The sequence below is a fragment of the Myotis brandtii genome, unplaced genomic scaffold (assembly GCF_000412655.1).
Source record: "Myotis brandtii unplaced genomic scaffold, ASM41265v1 scaffold115, whole genome shotgun sequence".
In the NCBI taxonomy this organism is placed as follows: domain Eukaryota; kingdom Metazoa; phylum Chordata; class Mammalia; order Chiroptera; family Vespertilionidae; genus Myotis; species Myotis brandtii.
The window spans coordinates 21342760-21359671 of NW_005353967.1; the positions used below are offsets into that span (position 1 = coordinate 21342760).

The 16912-nt window shown below is 36.2% G+C and overlaps 1 protein-coding gene across 12 annotated transcripts in view; it reads right to left on the minus strand.

Annotated features, from left to right (window-relative positions):
• The window catches only part of SSBP2 (single-stranded DNA binding protein 2), a 220639-nt gene that overhangs the window by 184719 nt on the left and 19008 nt on the right, over positions 1-16912 (minus strand). Inside the window, exon 1 of one of the 12 annotated variants that reach the window (XM_014550284.1) lies at positions 11843-11864. The exons of 10 other annotated variants lie outside the window; for them this stretch is intronic. Coding sequence is in view for 1 of the 2 variants with exons in the window: in XM_014550256.1 (XP_014405742.1) it covers positions 4234-4238 (5 nt within the window). In the remaining variant the exon portion in view is untranslated. Of the gene's footprint in view, positions 1-4233; positions 4254-11842; positions 11865-16912 lie in introns of those variants that run through there. One more of the 12 variants, XM_014550256.1, reaches the window with a different exon arrangement.

Sequence of the window (16912 nt, forward strand, 5' to 3'; positions counted from 1 at the left end):
AAAGTTAGAAGAGGCTTAATAATAGTTGTGGTATTGAGACCAAGTCTGTGTATTATTCTTGAAGTAGTTATCATCTTAACTATTCTGGAAACATTCAGACAACAGCTAGCAAGTGGATAGCCTAAGATCACTGTAACAGAAAAACAATTCTAGGCACTAGTTACAACACACTGAGCAGGTATTTAATTTCTCTAAACCTTTGTTTCCTCGTCAAATAATGTTAATAAGATGCATTTCATATGGTTGTTACAAGTGTAAAGTACACCAATGTTAATGAAGGACCTGGCTCAGTGTGCTACATGGTGGAAGCACACAGTAGGTCTTCTTTACATATGCATAATAATTACAACATTATAGAATGGACAAACACTGTGACTCACCCATATTCTCATGTGCATACACAATTACAATATTCTATTTTATTTTAAATGTTCAGCTCAAGTGAATCCTTCTGTAATGTATATAGCAAAAGTGCTTTCTTCTGCTTTTGAAACTCCCTAACACTTTGCAAATCTCTCTGGTAACACTGTAACTGTCTGTATGCATAGTTTATCTCTTCTATGTGAAAAAAATCAAAGTAAAGCCAGAAACCCTTTTTTCTTTATATCTACTAATTAAAGAAGTTTTTCAAAATAAATTAAAACAAATCTGGTTTTAATGCTCATCCATTTAGAAAAAAAGGGCTACCCCAAATAATAGAAAGAAGCTTCTATACAAGTTACAAATGAGTAATTAACTCCTTGTTTGGGATCACATAACTCCTTCCCCAACTGTTATACAGTGTAATATATATGTATATATAAATTTATCCCTTAAGAAGATTCTTGGTTTAGGGAAAGAGGAAAGATTCATAATAACCAGTTAATATGATGATGTCAATGTGGTTGATTATTGTTGGTAGTAGAGTATGGAGGTTCATTTCCCTCAACTCTTTTTCTTCAACCTGCAGTTGCCATGAAAACATAGAGTGGTTTGGAGAAGCGAGATGGCAGCGTAGGAAAACACCTAAACTTGCTGCCTCCCACAACCACATCAAAATTATAACTAAAATACAGAACAACCATCATCCAGAACTGCCGGAGAGCTGGCTGAATGGAAGTCCTACAAACTAGAGAAGTAAAGAAGAAAGCACACATAGACTGCTAGGAGGAGCGAAGCACAGAACGAGCTGGTCCAACACCCGCATGGGCCGCTTTTCACCTCTGCGGGGGGCCGCCCAGAGGAGCAAGGGGTCCCAGCCCCACACCAGACCCCCAGCCCAGGGTCCCAAAGCTGGGAAAAGAAGTCCCTATGGGCAGTAAGAACTATGGGTTGTAAAAACTAGTGGAGATTGGGGCTCAGTGACACAAAGGCTGTTGGAGACTCAGCTGCTCCTCTTAAAAGGCCAGTACCACAAACTGAACTTACAAGCTCCTGCTTGCTCTGAGTTCCAGTGCCGGGCGAGGCTCTGGGGGACCCAGACATACACGAGGAGAAACTGGACTGTCTGCCATAGGGCAGGAACTCAAGGGCAGCTTTCTTCCAGACAGAGGTGCTTGCAGTGGTCATTGTTCCCTTGCAGGGACCTCCCCAGTTGCAGGACTGACTGGCAGCCATTTCTGTTTGCTCTGCCCTGGTGATTCCCTGAGACCCAGCCCCACCCAATTTACAACCCCACCCAAGCTGTGCGCAGCAGCTTTTCATTTGAATGGCCTGTCCTTTCTCAGGCTAAAAACCTGTCAAACAAGCTGCAGCTGGGTCAGGGGGCCCTAAACCTATCAATAAAAGGCCCATGGCCGGCACCAGCACCAGCCTGCTTTACTTCTCAGCTGGGCCTCATCTAGGCACTTCCAAACCCCATACAAAGAGGAGGAATCTGCAGATCTCTCTGTAGCTCCTGCTGGATGGCCTCAGGCAGTGGCCGACTTTGCACCTCCCTGGAGATCCAAGAGCCAGTGTACCCAGTGGTCAGTGTGAGACCATACCAGATTACAACTCTTCGCATCCATAAGTGATACACTCAACGGGCAGACTCAATGAGCACCAAAGCCCCACTGAAGCAAGTCCTGTTCCATAAAGGTGTCTCCTGCACAGCAGCTCTTCCACTGTAGTCACAGCTGGTCCTCACAGCCAATTGGTCTAGAGGTCAATTCCTCCCAGTGACACCAAGAGCAATCAAGGCTCAACTACAACAAGTCTGTGCACTCAGCCCACAAAGGGGTAAACCTAGAGTGTCCACCTCAGGTGATTGGGGAGGCTGAGCCACTGGGCCCTATAGGACACCTACTACACAAGGCCATTCTATCAACTCAAGGAGACTTAGAAGCTCTACCCAATACATAGAAACAAACACAGGGAAGCAGCCAAAATGCAGAGACAAAGAAACATGTCACAAATGAAAGAAGTGGAAGAAAGCAAACTACTGGATACAGAGTTCAAAACCACAGTTATAAGATTACTCAAGAATCTTCTAGAAACCTCCAAGGGACTTAGTGAGACTTTCAAGGAACTTAGTGAGAATGTAAAAAAAAAAAAAAACAAAAAATGGAAAAGGATCAGTCAGAAATTAAGCATATATTGACTGAAATAAAGAATAATATACAAGGATTCAACAGTAGATTAGAGGACTCTGAGAATCAAATCAACGATTTGAAGTATAAGTAAGCAAAAAACACCCAACCAGAAGAGCAAAAAGAAAAAAGAATCCAAAAATATGAAGATAGTGTAAGGAACCTCTAGGACAACCTCAAGTGTACCAACATCCGAATTATGGGGGTGCCAGAAGAAGAGAGAGAGCAAGATATTGAAAACCTATTTGAAGACATAATGACAGAAAACTTCCCCTACCTGGTGAAAGAAATAGACTTACAAGTCCAGGAAGCCCAGAGAACCTCAAACAGGAAGCACAGAGGAACCCAAAGAGGACCACACTAAGACACATCATAATTAAAATGCTAAGGGCAAAAGACAAAGAGAGAATCTTAAAGGCAGCAAGAGAAAAGCAGTTAGTTACCTACAAGGGAGTACCCATACGACTGTCAGTTGATTTCTCACCAGAAACTATGCAGGCTAGGAGGGAGTGGCAAGAAATATTCAAAGTGATGAATAGCAAGAACCTACAACCAAGATTACTCTACCCAGCAAAGCTATCATTTAGAATTGAAGGTCAGGTAAAGAACTTCACAGACAAGAAAAAGCTAAAGGAGTTCATCATCACCAAACCAGTATTATATGAAATTCGGAAGGGTATTCTTTAAGAAGAGGAAGAAGAAGAAAATGGTAAAGATAAAAAATATGAACAACAAAGTGGCAACAAATAGATATCTATCAACAATTGAATCTAAAAATCAAACAAATAAAAAACCTGATAAACAGAATAAACTGGTGAATGGAATAAAATCAAGGGCATGGAAATGGAACAGACTGACAATTCTCAGAGGGAAGGGGGTATGGGGGGATGCAGTTAGAGATTAGACTAAGATCTTATATGCATGTATCCATTACCTATGGACACAGACAACAGGGTGGCCAGGGTCTGAGGCAGGGTGGAACTGGGTGGAGGGGAGCTATGGGGGGGAAAAAGAGGAACATTTATAATAATCTCAACAATAAAGATTTTAAAAAAGAGTTGTTTTACTCTATGTTTAGACAGTGAGTATACCCAATTATATGTGCAGAGATACAAAATAAAAGTTTGTATGAAAATTAAGGGAATGAGTAGGTCTGGATGCCCTTGTTTTCCAAATGGAACAGCATTAATCCAAGTACAGTTACTATTTTTACTTTAACTAGTTTTATTGAAACTCTCTAAGGCAGTGGTTCTCAACCTTCTGGCCCTTTAAATACAGTTCCTCATGTTGTGACCCAACCATAAAATTATTTTCGTTGCTACTTCATAGCTGTAATGTTGCTACTGTTATGAATCGTAATGTAAATATCTGATATGCAGGATGGTCTTAGGCGACCCCTGTGAAAGGGTCGTTTGACCGCCAAAGGGGTCGTGACCCACAGGTTGAGAACCGCTGCTCTAAGGCTTATTTCTCTGCCACTTTAAGCATAACCTCAGGATCACCATTACTAATGAGCTTCAATTACTGAGCTACATCTCAGATACATATCAATAAATGCTGTACCCCAGACAGGTAAGTATTCTGTACAGTCTACTGAACTAGACATGGTATATGTCATTAGCATGGCACAGAAAAGGCACTGTATTGACGTACATTACAGGGGCTGTTTGTCCTCTGTTCTTACCACATTCATTTCCCTGGAGTTGAGGAAGGAGTGCATATTTATCCAACAATCCCTCACTTTTCCATCTTCTCTCTTTCCTATGTTTTTCTGCTGAGAGTGCTACTTGCTGCCTCCACCACAACTTCTAGCACTGCTAATCAAAACACTCCTCTCTGCTGCTGGCTTCCCTCTTCTCTGCTGTCTCGAATCACCTGCGCATCCATGAGAATGCAAACTAGTCACTAAAAAACAATATAATTGACACATATATGCAAAAAGTTCCCACATAAATTTTAGAATAAATATGTTGAGATCTGCAAAAATCTTACTACCATTTTGATTTGCAGTTGCATTATATTTATAGATTAAGTTGGGGAGAACTGACATCTTATAAAGTTAAATCATCCCAGGAATTTCTCTCCTACTCGTTATGTATTCTTTTATGCCCTTTAATAGAGTTTTAAAATTCCTCCAGGATACAGCCATGTGCATTCTTTTTTAGATCCATTAGTTGATTGTATTTGTTGTTATTGTGGATGTTGCTAAGTTTAGTTTTTAAAAAGAGGGAGGCCTTGCCCTACCAGACTTGAGGACATAATGCAAAGAGCCACTGTCATAAAAACATCATGATACTAGACAGAAATAGACAACAGATTAATGAAATATGAGAAAGAACTCATATATGGTGAGGGGTTACTATTAATCAGTAGAAAAAGTACAAATTGTTTACACTTTAACAGGAAGAAAAATAAAACCAAACACTGCATTTTACATCCTATACTAAGGTACACTCCTGAGGAATTAGAGAACCAAATATAAAATATAAAACTATAAAGCAAATAGAAGAAAATGTAGGGGAATTTGTGATAATAGGATAGAAAAGGATTTCTTCAGACCACAATAACACAAACTACAATGTGATGATTTATGTGTTGCAATATGATGATTTAACCACTTGATAATTAAGGATTCCTTATCAAAGGAGAATAACAGACAAAATTAACAAATTACATTACAATGTCTAACATCAACAAGGGTTAAATGTCCAAAATATTTAAGCAACTCCTGATAGTAGGGGAAATGGGCAAAGCATGTAAATAGCAAATTCATATTTATCCACTCAGCAAATATTTAAAGTACCTATTTTTTAAGTGCTAGGGTTACAGTTATGTACAACACAGATAAGATCTCTGCCTTCAAGAAACTTGATGAAGAAACAAATAAATAAATATTAAAATTCATATATTATGTTTTGATGTGATAAACACTATAAAGAACGATAAAGCAGAACAAAGACAGAAGGTGAGGAAGAATACTCTTTTAGATAAGATGGTCAAAGATATGATATTTACATCGAAAGGGTTTTCTAGGCAGAAGAAACATCAAGAACAGGAGACTCTAAGGGTAATAGATAACACTATTTGAAGAGATAACCAACCTTACTAATAATCAGAAAAATAAAAGTGTAAGTAATGAACTACTTTACATATGTCAGGCCAGCAAAAATAAAATGTGAGATAATACCAAGTATCAATGGAAATGGAAGGAAAGGGAACTCTCACGTGCTGCCAGTGAGTGCAAAGTGGTACAGCCACTGGAAAGCAAGCTGGCAGTCCTTGGTCAAATGAAGCACATACGTGCATGCACACCTATGATGCAGAGAGCTTCCTCTGGAAAATCAGAACTCTCCTAAAAGAGGAGGACATGCATGAAAATGGAAATCACAGAGTTGTTTGTAGTAGCAGGAAGTTACAGGCAATCTTGGTAAGCAGTACCAGAGGACCTGGTAAGTAAGGTGTGGTAGATCACACGCTGAAATACTTGCAGCACTTACAAGTTATTATATATATATATATATACGCACATATATATATATATATATATAGAGAGAGAGAGAGAGAGAGAGAGAGGGAGAGAGAGAATCATATGGATAGTATTGAGCACTGAAATATAAAAAAAATATCAGCTTTGCTATGGAAAAATGTAATTTATAGAAGTGGAGCTGTGGGGAGGAGTTCTTAAGGGGAAGAGTGGTTAGAAATATGTAGTAAGCAAGGTTAGGTATGAGTTGGTAATTGTTGATGCTCGACAATGGATACATTGGATTTTGTTATACTCTTCTCTCTATATTTATGTCTGTTTGTAGCTTTCCATAATAAAAAGTCATATTTAGAGTGTTGAGTGAAAAGAAACATGTATAGCAGAGTATCATTTATATAAATTAAATTAAAACACCACCATATTTTTTATGATACAGACATGGATGTCTATGAAGGAAGAAAAATGAAAATGAAAATGGTGGATAAATGAGAACTATTTGTCAGCCAAAGCTGACAATGTGCCATTACCTGAGGAGTTTAGTTCAATTTTTTTCACCTGGGGTTAAGAAAGAAAACACTAAGTAAATACAAAGTGCTCTAGGTCCACAGAGCAGGGATAACTAAGTCTGACTTGGGAGGAGAGGTATCCCTGCCCCACAACATAGACACACTGAATCAGAATCTCTGAGACTGGGGAAAAGGTGTCACTGTTCAAGTCCCATTTCACAGAGGAGACACTAAAGGACAGTAAGTGCAATAACATTCCAAGCTCATAGGCCCACAAGTACAGAAGATAGAATTCAAGCCCAGGGCCAGAACTGCCACTCTTAACTCACTGTGCTACCAATGCTGCATTATTCTAATTTAACACCTGCACACTGCTACCAAAATGAACTTCTTAAAATATTACTTTATCCCACAATGCCACTGTTCTTAGCAACCACAGAAAAAATTAAATTCGGTATAGATTATGTACCGCCCCCAATCATTCCTCATCTGCTTCTTCTACAAATATCCTACTTTTCTCCAATATAAGTCCTCTCTTCCAGTCACACTAGTCCTCCTTTCAGAGCACCCACAACACCTCCAAGCCTCTAAGTACCTTTTCCAAACTGAAATACCTTTACTTCCTCTATATCAGTGGTTCCCAATGTGGGGTATACCCCCCACAGGGGGGCAATTCGAGAATGAGTTATTAATAGTGAATTTTTTGCATTTCTTATGGTTCTAGGGGCCTCATACACAGTATATAAATATATATTGTGACATATTTATGCAATTCAGTTCTCTATTATGTTTTGAAACTTTATTTGCTATTTTTCCATATCACTTCATATCATTATTATTTTTTTAACAATTTCTTAGTGATTTCTTCCTCAGTACTTCAACTGCCCTTTCGTTCTTTTATTTTTCTCTTTCATGGATGCCATGTTGTTCTTTGGAGGCTTGTTTAGACCAAGTTAATGGCCTTTTAGGCTTCTTCCACAAGTTCACTTTTTGAATAATAAGAATTATATGTCACGGGGAGCAGGGGGCATCAGGATTTCAGAGATGCTTAGGTAGGGCATGGCCAAAGAAAGGTTGGGAACCACTGCTCTATACTTATTTGAATCCCATACATCCTGCAAGGTCCAGTATTCTACACTTCTGCAGCATTAACTGAAGTCCCACAGCCACTCCAAGAAGCATCCCTGATGACTTCAGCACACACCTTTTCCTTCTTTAATTTCTTTTGCACTTACTCACTGTGCCATTCTATTAGCACCTATTACAGTAGCACCTCATTTATCCAGCATCACCACTTATTTGTATCCCATATATCCTGCAAGGTCCAGCATTCTACACTTCTGCAGCATTAACTGAAGTCCCACAGCCACTCCAAGAAGCATCCCTGATGACTTCAGCACACACCTTTTCCTTCTTTAATTTCTTTTGCACTTACTCACTGTGCCATTCTATTAGCACCTATTACAGTAGCACCTCATTTATCCAGCATCACCAGGAAAGAAAAGTGTTCATCAGAACAAATTTTCCAGACAACTTAAGCATTAATTTAGGAAGCAACAACAGAGAGTGAAATTAATTTAGGAAGCAGCAAAGTACAGTATGCTGACTTTAGTTACGGATAGATTTAGGCTCAAATCTCAGTTCCTCCATTTATGAGTTAAGTGGCTTCAACAAGTTGCTAACTCTGTGTTTCATCATCTATAACGTGCGGATAGACTACTAACTTCACAAAGTTGTTTTGAGTACAAAAGAAATCACATGCAGCCCTAACCAGTTTGGCTCAGTGGATAGAGCGTTGACCTGCGGACTGAAAGGTCCCAGGTTCGATTCCAGTCAAGGGCATGTACCTTGGTTGTGGGCACATCCCCAGTAGGAGGTGTGCAAGAGGCAGCTGATTGATGTTTCTCTCTCATCGATGTTCCTAACTCTCTATCCCTCTCCCTTCCTCTCTGTAAAAAATCAATAAAATATATTTCAAAAAAAATTTTTTTTAATCACATGCAAAGAATGTGGTACAACATTCTTTAAATCATGGCTACAACAGTATTCCAACTACAATTATACACTGAAACAAAATCATTTTTATGGAAATATTCATCAAATGTAGTATATATTTTGAGATTTTTTTCAGAGCACAGTGAATGTAAGTTAATCATCTCTTGATAACTCATTCAACATTCACTCATTCAATAAATATTCATCAATTCAGTAAAGCTTGTAATACACAATATCAAAATACAAAATTCATTTCTATACATCTTTAACACATTATGTGTCAATTATATCTCCATAAAACTGGAGGAAAAACTATATTACTAACACTGGGATAACAATACATGTAAAAATAAATACAAATAAATATTTATCAAGGGGCAATTATGTGCAAAGTGACTAAGGATTCAATTGTGCATTCAAACATGGTCTCTGTAGTCATGAGGTTTAGAGTCTGCTAGTCATTAAATAATTTCACTTTGTGTTTTAGAATAGAGAATTAGACAAGGACCAGATCATTAAGGGTTCTGCAGGCTACAGTAAGGATTGTGAGTTTTATTCTAAATGTAATGGGGAGGTGACATGACAGGATACATAATGTAAATGCACCAAGTATTTCAGGAATTGTAGACTTTTTTCTCCTTTATTAGAGTTAATTTGTCTAATCTGACTTACAGCTTTCATCTCAAAACAAAAGCAGCAACAACAGTGATACAGGAGCAATGATTTTTAAAGTTTTATTGAAAGGAGTAGCATTTTTTTTAAATGAAACATTTCTTGTACCCCATTATATAAAAATATTAATAATGGAGTTACTGATTTCAAATTATAGTTCGGTTCTCATTTCATACTGTCACCTCCTTCAGTTCTTTCTGGAAAAAGAGTTTGAAAATATGGGTATCAGATTAAGAACATTAGCCTAGGAATCAGAAGAATCCAGTCCTAGTCCTGACTCTAACTTCACAGCAAAGTAACTCTGTGCAAACCATTTAATGTCTTCATTCTCAACCTCTCCTTTATTAAAATGGAGATAATACCAGACATACCACACACAATAGGAGTGTGAATCAAAATGATAACATTCATGGGGGAAGGTAGTCACCAACTAGATTACAAACTAGAAAGTACATCTTTTATTGTTTCTGTAATAAATAAATTCTGTTTGCTTGAATGACACCCAAATCATATTAAAATATTCATGACCCCAAGCATAAATTAACATTTACAAATGGCCAAGCCAATTTACAAAGTGGCTGGTGTAGCATCAAACAGAATCAACATATTTATTGAATCCCTACTATATTTGAGGTCTTATGGAATGCAATAGCCAATTGCAAAGAATAACTAAATTTGGTGCTTAATGGAAATGAATTTTATCTTTTAATTACTTATTGAGTTTTAAAAAGTCAATTGAGTTAAAAGAGTAAATAATATATTCCCCTAGATTTCTTAATGCTTTCAACATGTTAAACCTACTTTTTATAAATTGCTGAATTAGGTTATTTTGTCCTTAAATACTGGTAGTTCACCTGAACTAGCCTATTTTCAAATCGATTGGAGGCTCTCTTTTTAAAAAGAAGAAAAATATTACCTGAAGCAGTTAGACAATATAAAATAGTCAATCTTCAATGCATTAGTTAGAACTAGAAAAAAAAATATATATATATATATATGCAGCAAGATGGATAGACCTAAATCATTTCCTATGGGGCTGGAGGTTGTAGAAATGGTGAATGGAAGTAAATAATTTAAAAGACCTAATTATAAACGATTAGCCTGATATTATCAATCTCACTTTTTAATCTAAAAGATAAAATAATTGGTAATAATTTTAGAAAATAGTTGCATAAAATAAATATTGACAGACACAGGAAACAGAAAAAAAAAACACCCAGTTTTTCCAATGATTGGTTGTTTTTTAATTAAGTGAACGGTTGTATTTCTATCCTGTTACATGAAAAGTCATCACAAATAACTTGGCATCACCAAAATATGTAATTATTGCCAAATACATACATTTTACTCTACTTTTATAACAAATGCGTTACACTCATCATTGAAAAGCCTCTACAGGTTAACTGCATTTTTAAAAGACATTTTACATAGTCAAAAACACATCTGTAACTCTAAAAATCTGCAGGCTTACTTGAGTTTAAACTCTACTGAAAAGTGAAATTTTCATTCAAGGTGACAAACTGAAATCCACTTATTCCTTGTTAACATAATTCTGATTTATATCTTAGCTTTGATTTTACATCATTGCCTATATTTTTCCTAAAGAAATACAATATTTTCATAGTAAGGAAAGAGCTCAGTCCAAATCTAAGCAGAAACTCAGGCTTCTCTTAAGTGGTAAAATTTCAGAATTTTCATTTTGGATGACAAAATGATGAACATTTTATTTCCTGTTATTCTTTATTAAAATATATTTAATAAGTAAACAAAAATAAAATCTCTTCTAGTAGAACTTTTCATTGTGGTAAAAATAAAATCACTTCTAGTAGAACTTTTCATTGTGGCAAAAAACATAAAATTTAGCATCTTAACCACTTTTCTAAAGATATGTTTTTATTGACTTCCGAGAGAGGAAGGGAGAAGGAGAAATAGAAACATTAATGAGAGAGAATCACAGATTGGCTGTCTCCTGCATACCCCTGACCAGGAATGGAACTGTGACGACATGAGCCACACCAGTCGGGCATCTTAACCATTTTTAAGTGTACAATTCAGTAGTGTTAAGTATATTCACATTGTTGTGAAATAAATCCCCAGAACTTTTTTATATGGAAAAAGTGAAACCCTATACCCATGAAAAAATAAGTGTTCAATGGTTCAAATATGGATTCTGTAAATATTGAAATATTTTACCTTAAGTTTCTAACTGCTTTTGCCTCAGAGTCTTTGTCTATAAAATAGAGTATAACATCTACCTCACTGGGACTGCGTGATAATGAATGAAGTCACTGATTTAACATGCGATGTTCCTTAGGTCATTCATATATGTTAACAGTTTATTAAGAAATTACACATTAACTCTATCTTTTTTAGATGACCATAGGTTTAAACAATAATGACTAATATTTCATGGAGAATTATTGCCCTCAAGGAGTAATCACAAAACAATCTATGTGATTACCAAGTTAAATGAACCTTTGGCAATATCCTATGGAAAAGTATCTTTGCTTATGCCAAGTCAAGGAGAAAGATTTCCTGGCTGCCTTAAAAAGCTTCAGGCAAAAATGCTTATTCATTTCAAGTATTCCAGTAACCATTCCAAAAAAAAATCTTAAAAAAACCAGAAAGTCAATTACCTTATCAAAATAGAGTTCAATGTTTATTTCAATTTCCAGGTTTCAACACATCTATGGAAGAGATCATCATACAAGTTAGGAAATATCCTTTTCCTTTCCTTTAAGAACAATGAACCATTTATTTGTAGATAACTTGGTAGGTATAGTACCCAAAACTTTGCTTCTCCTTGTTGGTTCTGTGTAACTTGGGAGGGTTATAAGATAAAAGTCAAATTGAATTTTCTTGTAATACAACATTAATTTAAATGGAGAAATAAAAAGGTCTATCTTCAATTACCATGTCAGGAGAAAAAAAAGTTGCTCTATTAACTCTGCAGTGAATTGGAGCATTGGATTTCAAAGCCTTAAAATTAGCTTCAAAAGATAGTCATTGATTTGCTGTCTTATGTCTAATCGAGGTTATCTCTAATATCATCCACTTGTATGAATTAGAAAATCTTATTTTTTAGAAAATATTTTTTTAAATATATTTTTATTGATTTTAGAGAGATGGGAGAGAAACATCAATGATGAGAGAGAAATATTGACTGGCTGCCTCCTACACGCCCCCTACTGGGGATCAAGCCGGCAACCCTGGCATGTGCCCTGACAGGGAATCAAACCATGAGCTCCTGGGTCATAGGTCGACTCTCAACCACTGAGCCACGCCAATCAAGAAGAAAATCTTAATAGTAAACCTTAAAATGCTACATCAAAAGTAGAATAATATACTCAATCATAATATTAATTTATTTAAGAAACTGAAATATGTAAAAAATGAATGACATATGACATTAAACCATCTGCTTCTTCCATTTTTTTTCTTAATTCTTTTTTCTCAGTTTTTGAATATGAAACCTATAATTCCCTTTTTTTCAAAGTAAAGTGGTAACCCATGACCCATTGTATGGATAAATACTTCAATAAATACATATTAAAAATTACTGGACTTTATAAAACAAAGTAATAATCATTTTACAGCCTGGAATCCAACACATGCAATAAATAGTAACACCAAAGCACTCTGTAAATTTATTCTTAGCATCTGGTAAATAATGTTTTTAAGATTTTAAATAAAATAGTTTGCTTTTATAGGTTCAACTTCCCATCAAAACTCTAGCAAGATTAAATGGAATCCATCAAACTTATTTTTTTGAACTAAACTCTGAATTATAATCTATCAGAAGAAATGATAATTTGCTTTTTTCCCCGTTTTGTTGCTTTTTATAAGAATCTCCCTTTTTATAGGTACAATAAATTACATATGCAAATAAATAAAAGGGAAATAAGCAATCTGAATGCTGCTTTTATATGGGACATAAAGCTTTGCACAGCCTGGTTACTTCTGAGTGGTTTCTATAGAAGAAATTCTAACGACAGATAAAATTGAGGTTTTTTGCAGATACTAAAATGGAGTATTTTATGCCCTTTCTAGAAAACATAAAAAAGACACCCCCTGGATAAGTGATCTCTTGTCATTTTAGAGAATTAGAAAACAGCACATTCAAGGCTCACTCAACTCCTGAATAATTCTTTCATCATTGCAAGGAAAATGGTCTTGAAAAGTAATTCTAAATCATAAGACTCTCCAACTTAGATAATTTCAAAATATTTAGATTGGTAAAATACTCTAGTAGACTTGTTAATAGTGTAACCTTTGTTGTCAAAAAAATAAATCCACCAATAATAGATACAGGTCTTATTAAGCTCATTTAAACGTCAATCAGCAAGATAAAATACTGTCGGTCATCAACACGAAAAAAAAAAAAATAGGAAGGCCCAACAATCTCAGGATTCCAATAAATGGAAATGTAACTTGAAAGTCAGCCAGAGAAGAGAACAAATCATATAGCAATAAACAAATATAGTGGAAATACAGAGGGCTCCCATAACTTTCAAACATCAGAAAAATGAGTTGCCCTTAGTCATAGTAATTTATGGTGGTAGGGATCCCCATCAATACATCAACAGCTGGAAGAAAAGCATCAGAAACACTCATTATAGCCACACAGGTAGAAACTCTTTAGACTTAACACTGAAGTACTCTCACTGATAAACTATATATTTCATATAATGTGAATTTATTATCATCTACCTAGATTAGATTATTTACTATCAAACAGGCCCAAGAATTGTCCATTATAGTCCTCCAACTTGTTGACAGATCATATCTGTAGGAAATCTAAGAAATTATTAACCCTAAATTTCACTGAATCCTTTGCTCTTCCTATATTAACTCACCTTGATCTGGCCAAATGTCACAATTAGATAGTACTTGCCTGTAGCTATATAATTTAGGAAACTGCAAAATCTCCCATAAGCCTGTCATAATGGCTATTTTTGTCTAAGTAGGGCCCTGAACACTAAATAGTACTTATTTCAAGTTGTTACATTTCCATGCATTTAAAAAGGTATGAAATTACCCTGGCCTGCATGGCTCAGTGGCTAGAGCATTAGCCTGCACACAGAAGGGTTGAGGGTTTGATTACAGTCAAGGGCACATACCTAGGTTGCAGGTTCAATCCTCAGCCCTGGTCATGTCTTCCGGGCTCATGCTGGAGACAACCAATCAATGTGTCTTCTTTCACATCAATGTTTCTCTCTCTCTCTCTCTCTCTCTCTCTCTCTCTCTCTCTCTCTCTCTCTCACTCTCCCTTCCTGCCTCTCTCCCTCCCTTCCACTCTCACTAAAAATCCATGGGAAAAATATCCTGGGATGAGGATTAACAACACAATGAAAAGATCTGAAACTAACCCTGGCTGAGTAGCTTAGTTGGTTAGAGCATCAACCCAATATGCCAAGATTGTGGGTTCAATCCCTGGTCAGGGCACATACAAGAATCAACCAATGCATAAATAAGTGGAATAAATCAATATTTCTCTCTCTCTCTAAAATCAATTAAATTTTAAAAACCTACATTTTTTAAAAAGAGCCCTGGCTGTGTGGCTCATCTGGTTGGAGCCTCATCCTGTACAGCAAAAGGTTGTGGGTTCAATTCCAGGTCAAGGGAAATATCCAGGTTTCAGGTTCAATCCCTGGTGGGGATGCATACAGGATACAATCAATTGTTTCTTTCTCACGTCCATGTTTCTCTGTCTCTTTCTTTCTCTCTCTCTCACCAATAAATATATCATATCCTTAGGCGATAATAAAAAAAACTGATATGAAACTATACTCTACCCTGTAAAAAGAAAGGAAATCTGAAAATTTTTCAAACATCATCAGTATTGCAATTTTGAAAAAATCAAATGTAACCACAGAGCCATCAGAAAATGTGCACATTATATCACCAATTCCTAAAGTAAATGGACAAAAGGATGTTTTTTTATTAGAATTTAGAGTTAAGACCCTTATTTTATTTGGTTTGTTAAAGCTACTTAAATGAGTTGATGGGTGATATGGAAAAGTAATAACAACCTATTTCTTTGCCTTTTATAATTTTTAAAAAAACAGATTTAAAAAAGGTCATTGTTTACTTTAATTTGTTAGATCACTTCCATGTTAATAACTAAAAAAAATGTTATAAAATAGACAACATAAAGTATCTCTAAGCAATCTTTAATATTTTAAAGGTCTGCAAACCTAAAATAATATATTTTTCAACTTGGTTTTTGTTTTCAGTTTGACACAAATATCTCCCTCCTTTGACTTCATTCTAAATGACAGTAGGCTACTATAAAATATACATAATTAGAATACATTCCAAAGCTCCTAGCCTTGCCAAGAAGACAAGCAAAATAGATGAGAAATATACCCATAATATAAACAAATCCTCAGTACACACCATATAGACAATGGCCAGCAAAGGAAAACGGACTTACTAAGCCTCATGAATTTGTTAAGTAGAAAGACTTTTCTATTTTTAAGAAGTATTTATATGGAAAACATTTAAAGATGGTATGAACTTAAGCAGTACCATCACTGCCTCTCCAATCAATAATTGGTTATTTTACAACTGATATCAAGACCATTGCCCTTGAAAAAATGTATACAGAATGTGCAGGCATGCCTGGTCATGAGATGCTGGTCTTTTTACTCTGATTCCAGGCTTCAGGATGGCAAGGACCACATTTGCTTCGTTCACTGTCAAGTACTCAGGTTGAGTAGATGTTCAGTGAATATTTTTAGGATCACCTAAAGCAAGGAGCTTAAGTGCTGGAGATTGCCTAAATCAGGAGAAGCTAGGTCATTGCAATCACTGCTTCTCCAGATGGACCTGCAACTCTAGCTGCACATGAGGCTTGGGAAGACAGTTTTTGCACATCTGAGCCTGTTACTCTGCCTGGCCCCCATGAGCTCCAGAATGAAGTCCACTCACCTTAACTTGAACTGCATATGGTCACGATCTGGCCCTTTCCTACCTTTTCAGCTGCATTTTCTGATAGTCCCTGTACCTTCTTCGGCATGCCCATCATGGCCTGTACACAGGACTAGCCACTTAATGCACAGCCCCTCATTCAAAAATTATTAAGAATGACAAAGATAGATCACATGGTAGGACACAAAACAAGTCTCTACAAGTTCAAGAAGATTGAAATCATATCAAAAATCTTCTCACATCACAGTGGAATAAAATTAGAAATCAACTACAGTAAAAACAACCCCAAAACATTCAAACACATGGAGGCTAAATAGCATGTTTTTAAAGAATAAATGGGTTACCAACAAGATCGAGAAAGAAATCAAAAACTTCCTGGGAACAAATGAAAATTAACACACAACAACCCAAAAACTCTGGGACAGAGCAAAAATAGTCCTGAGAAAAAAGAACAAAGTTGGAGGGATCACAATACCAGATATCAAGCTATATTACAAAGCCACTGTTCTAAAAACTGCCTGGTACTGGCACAAGAACAGATATATAGACCAATGGAACAGAACAGAGAACCCAGAAATCGATCTAAGCCATTATGCTCAATTAATATTTGACAAAGGTTGTGGGGAGCCGATATAGGGTTAAGCCTCGGACTGACCTGTTGGCAAAGTCACAAACAAGTCCCAGCTTAGAGGGCACAGTCCTCTTAGCATAATTAGGCTTGACCTTATAATGCTCCCTAGATCTTACCTGGGAAGCTAATGGGCTGAGGGAAG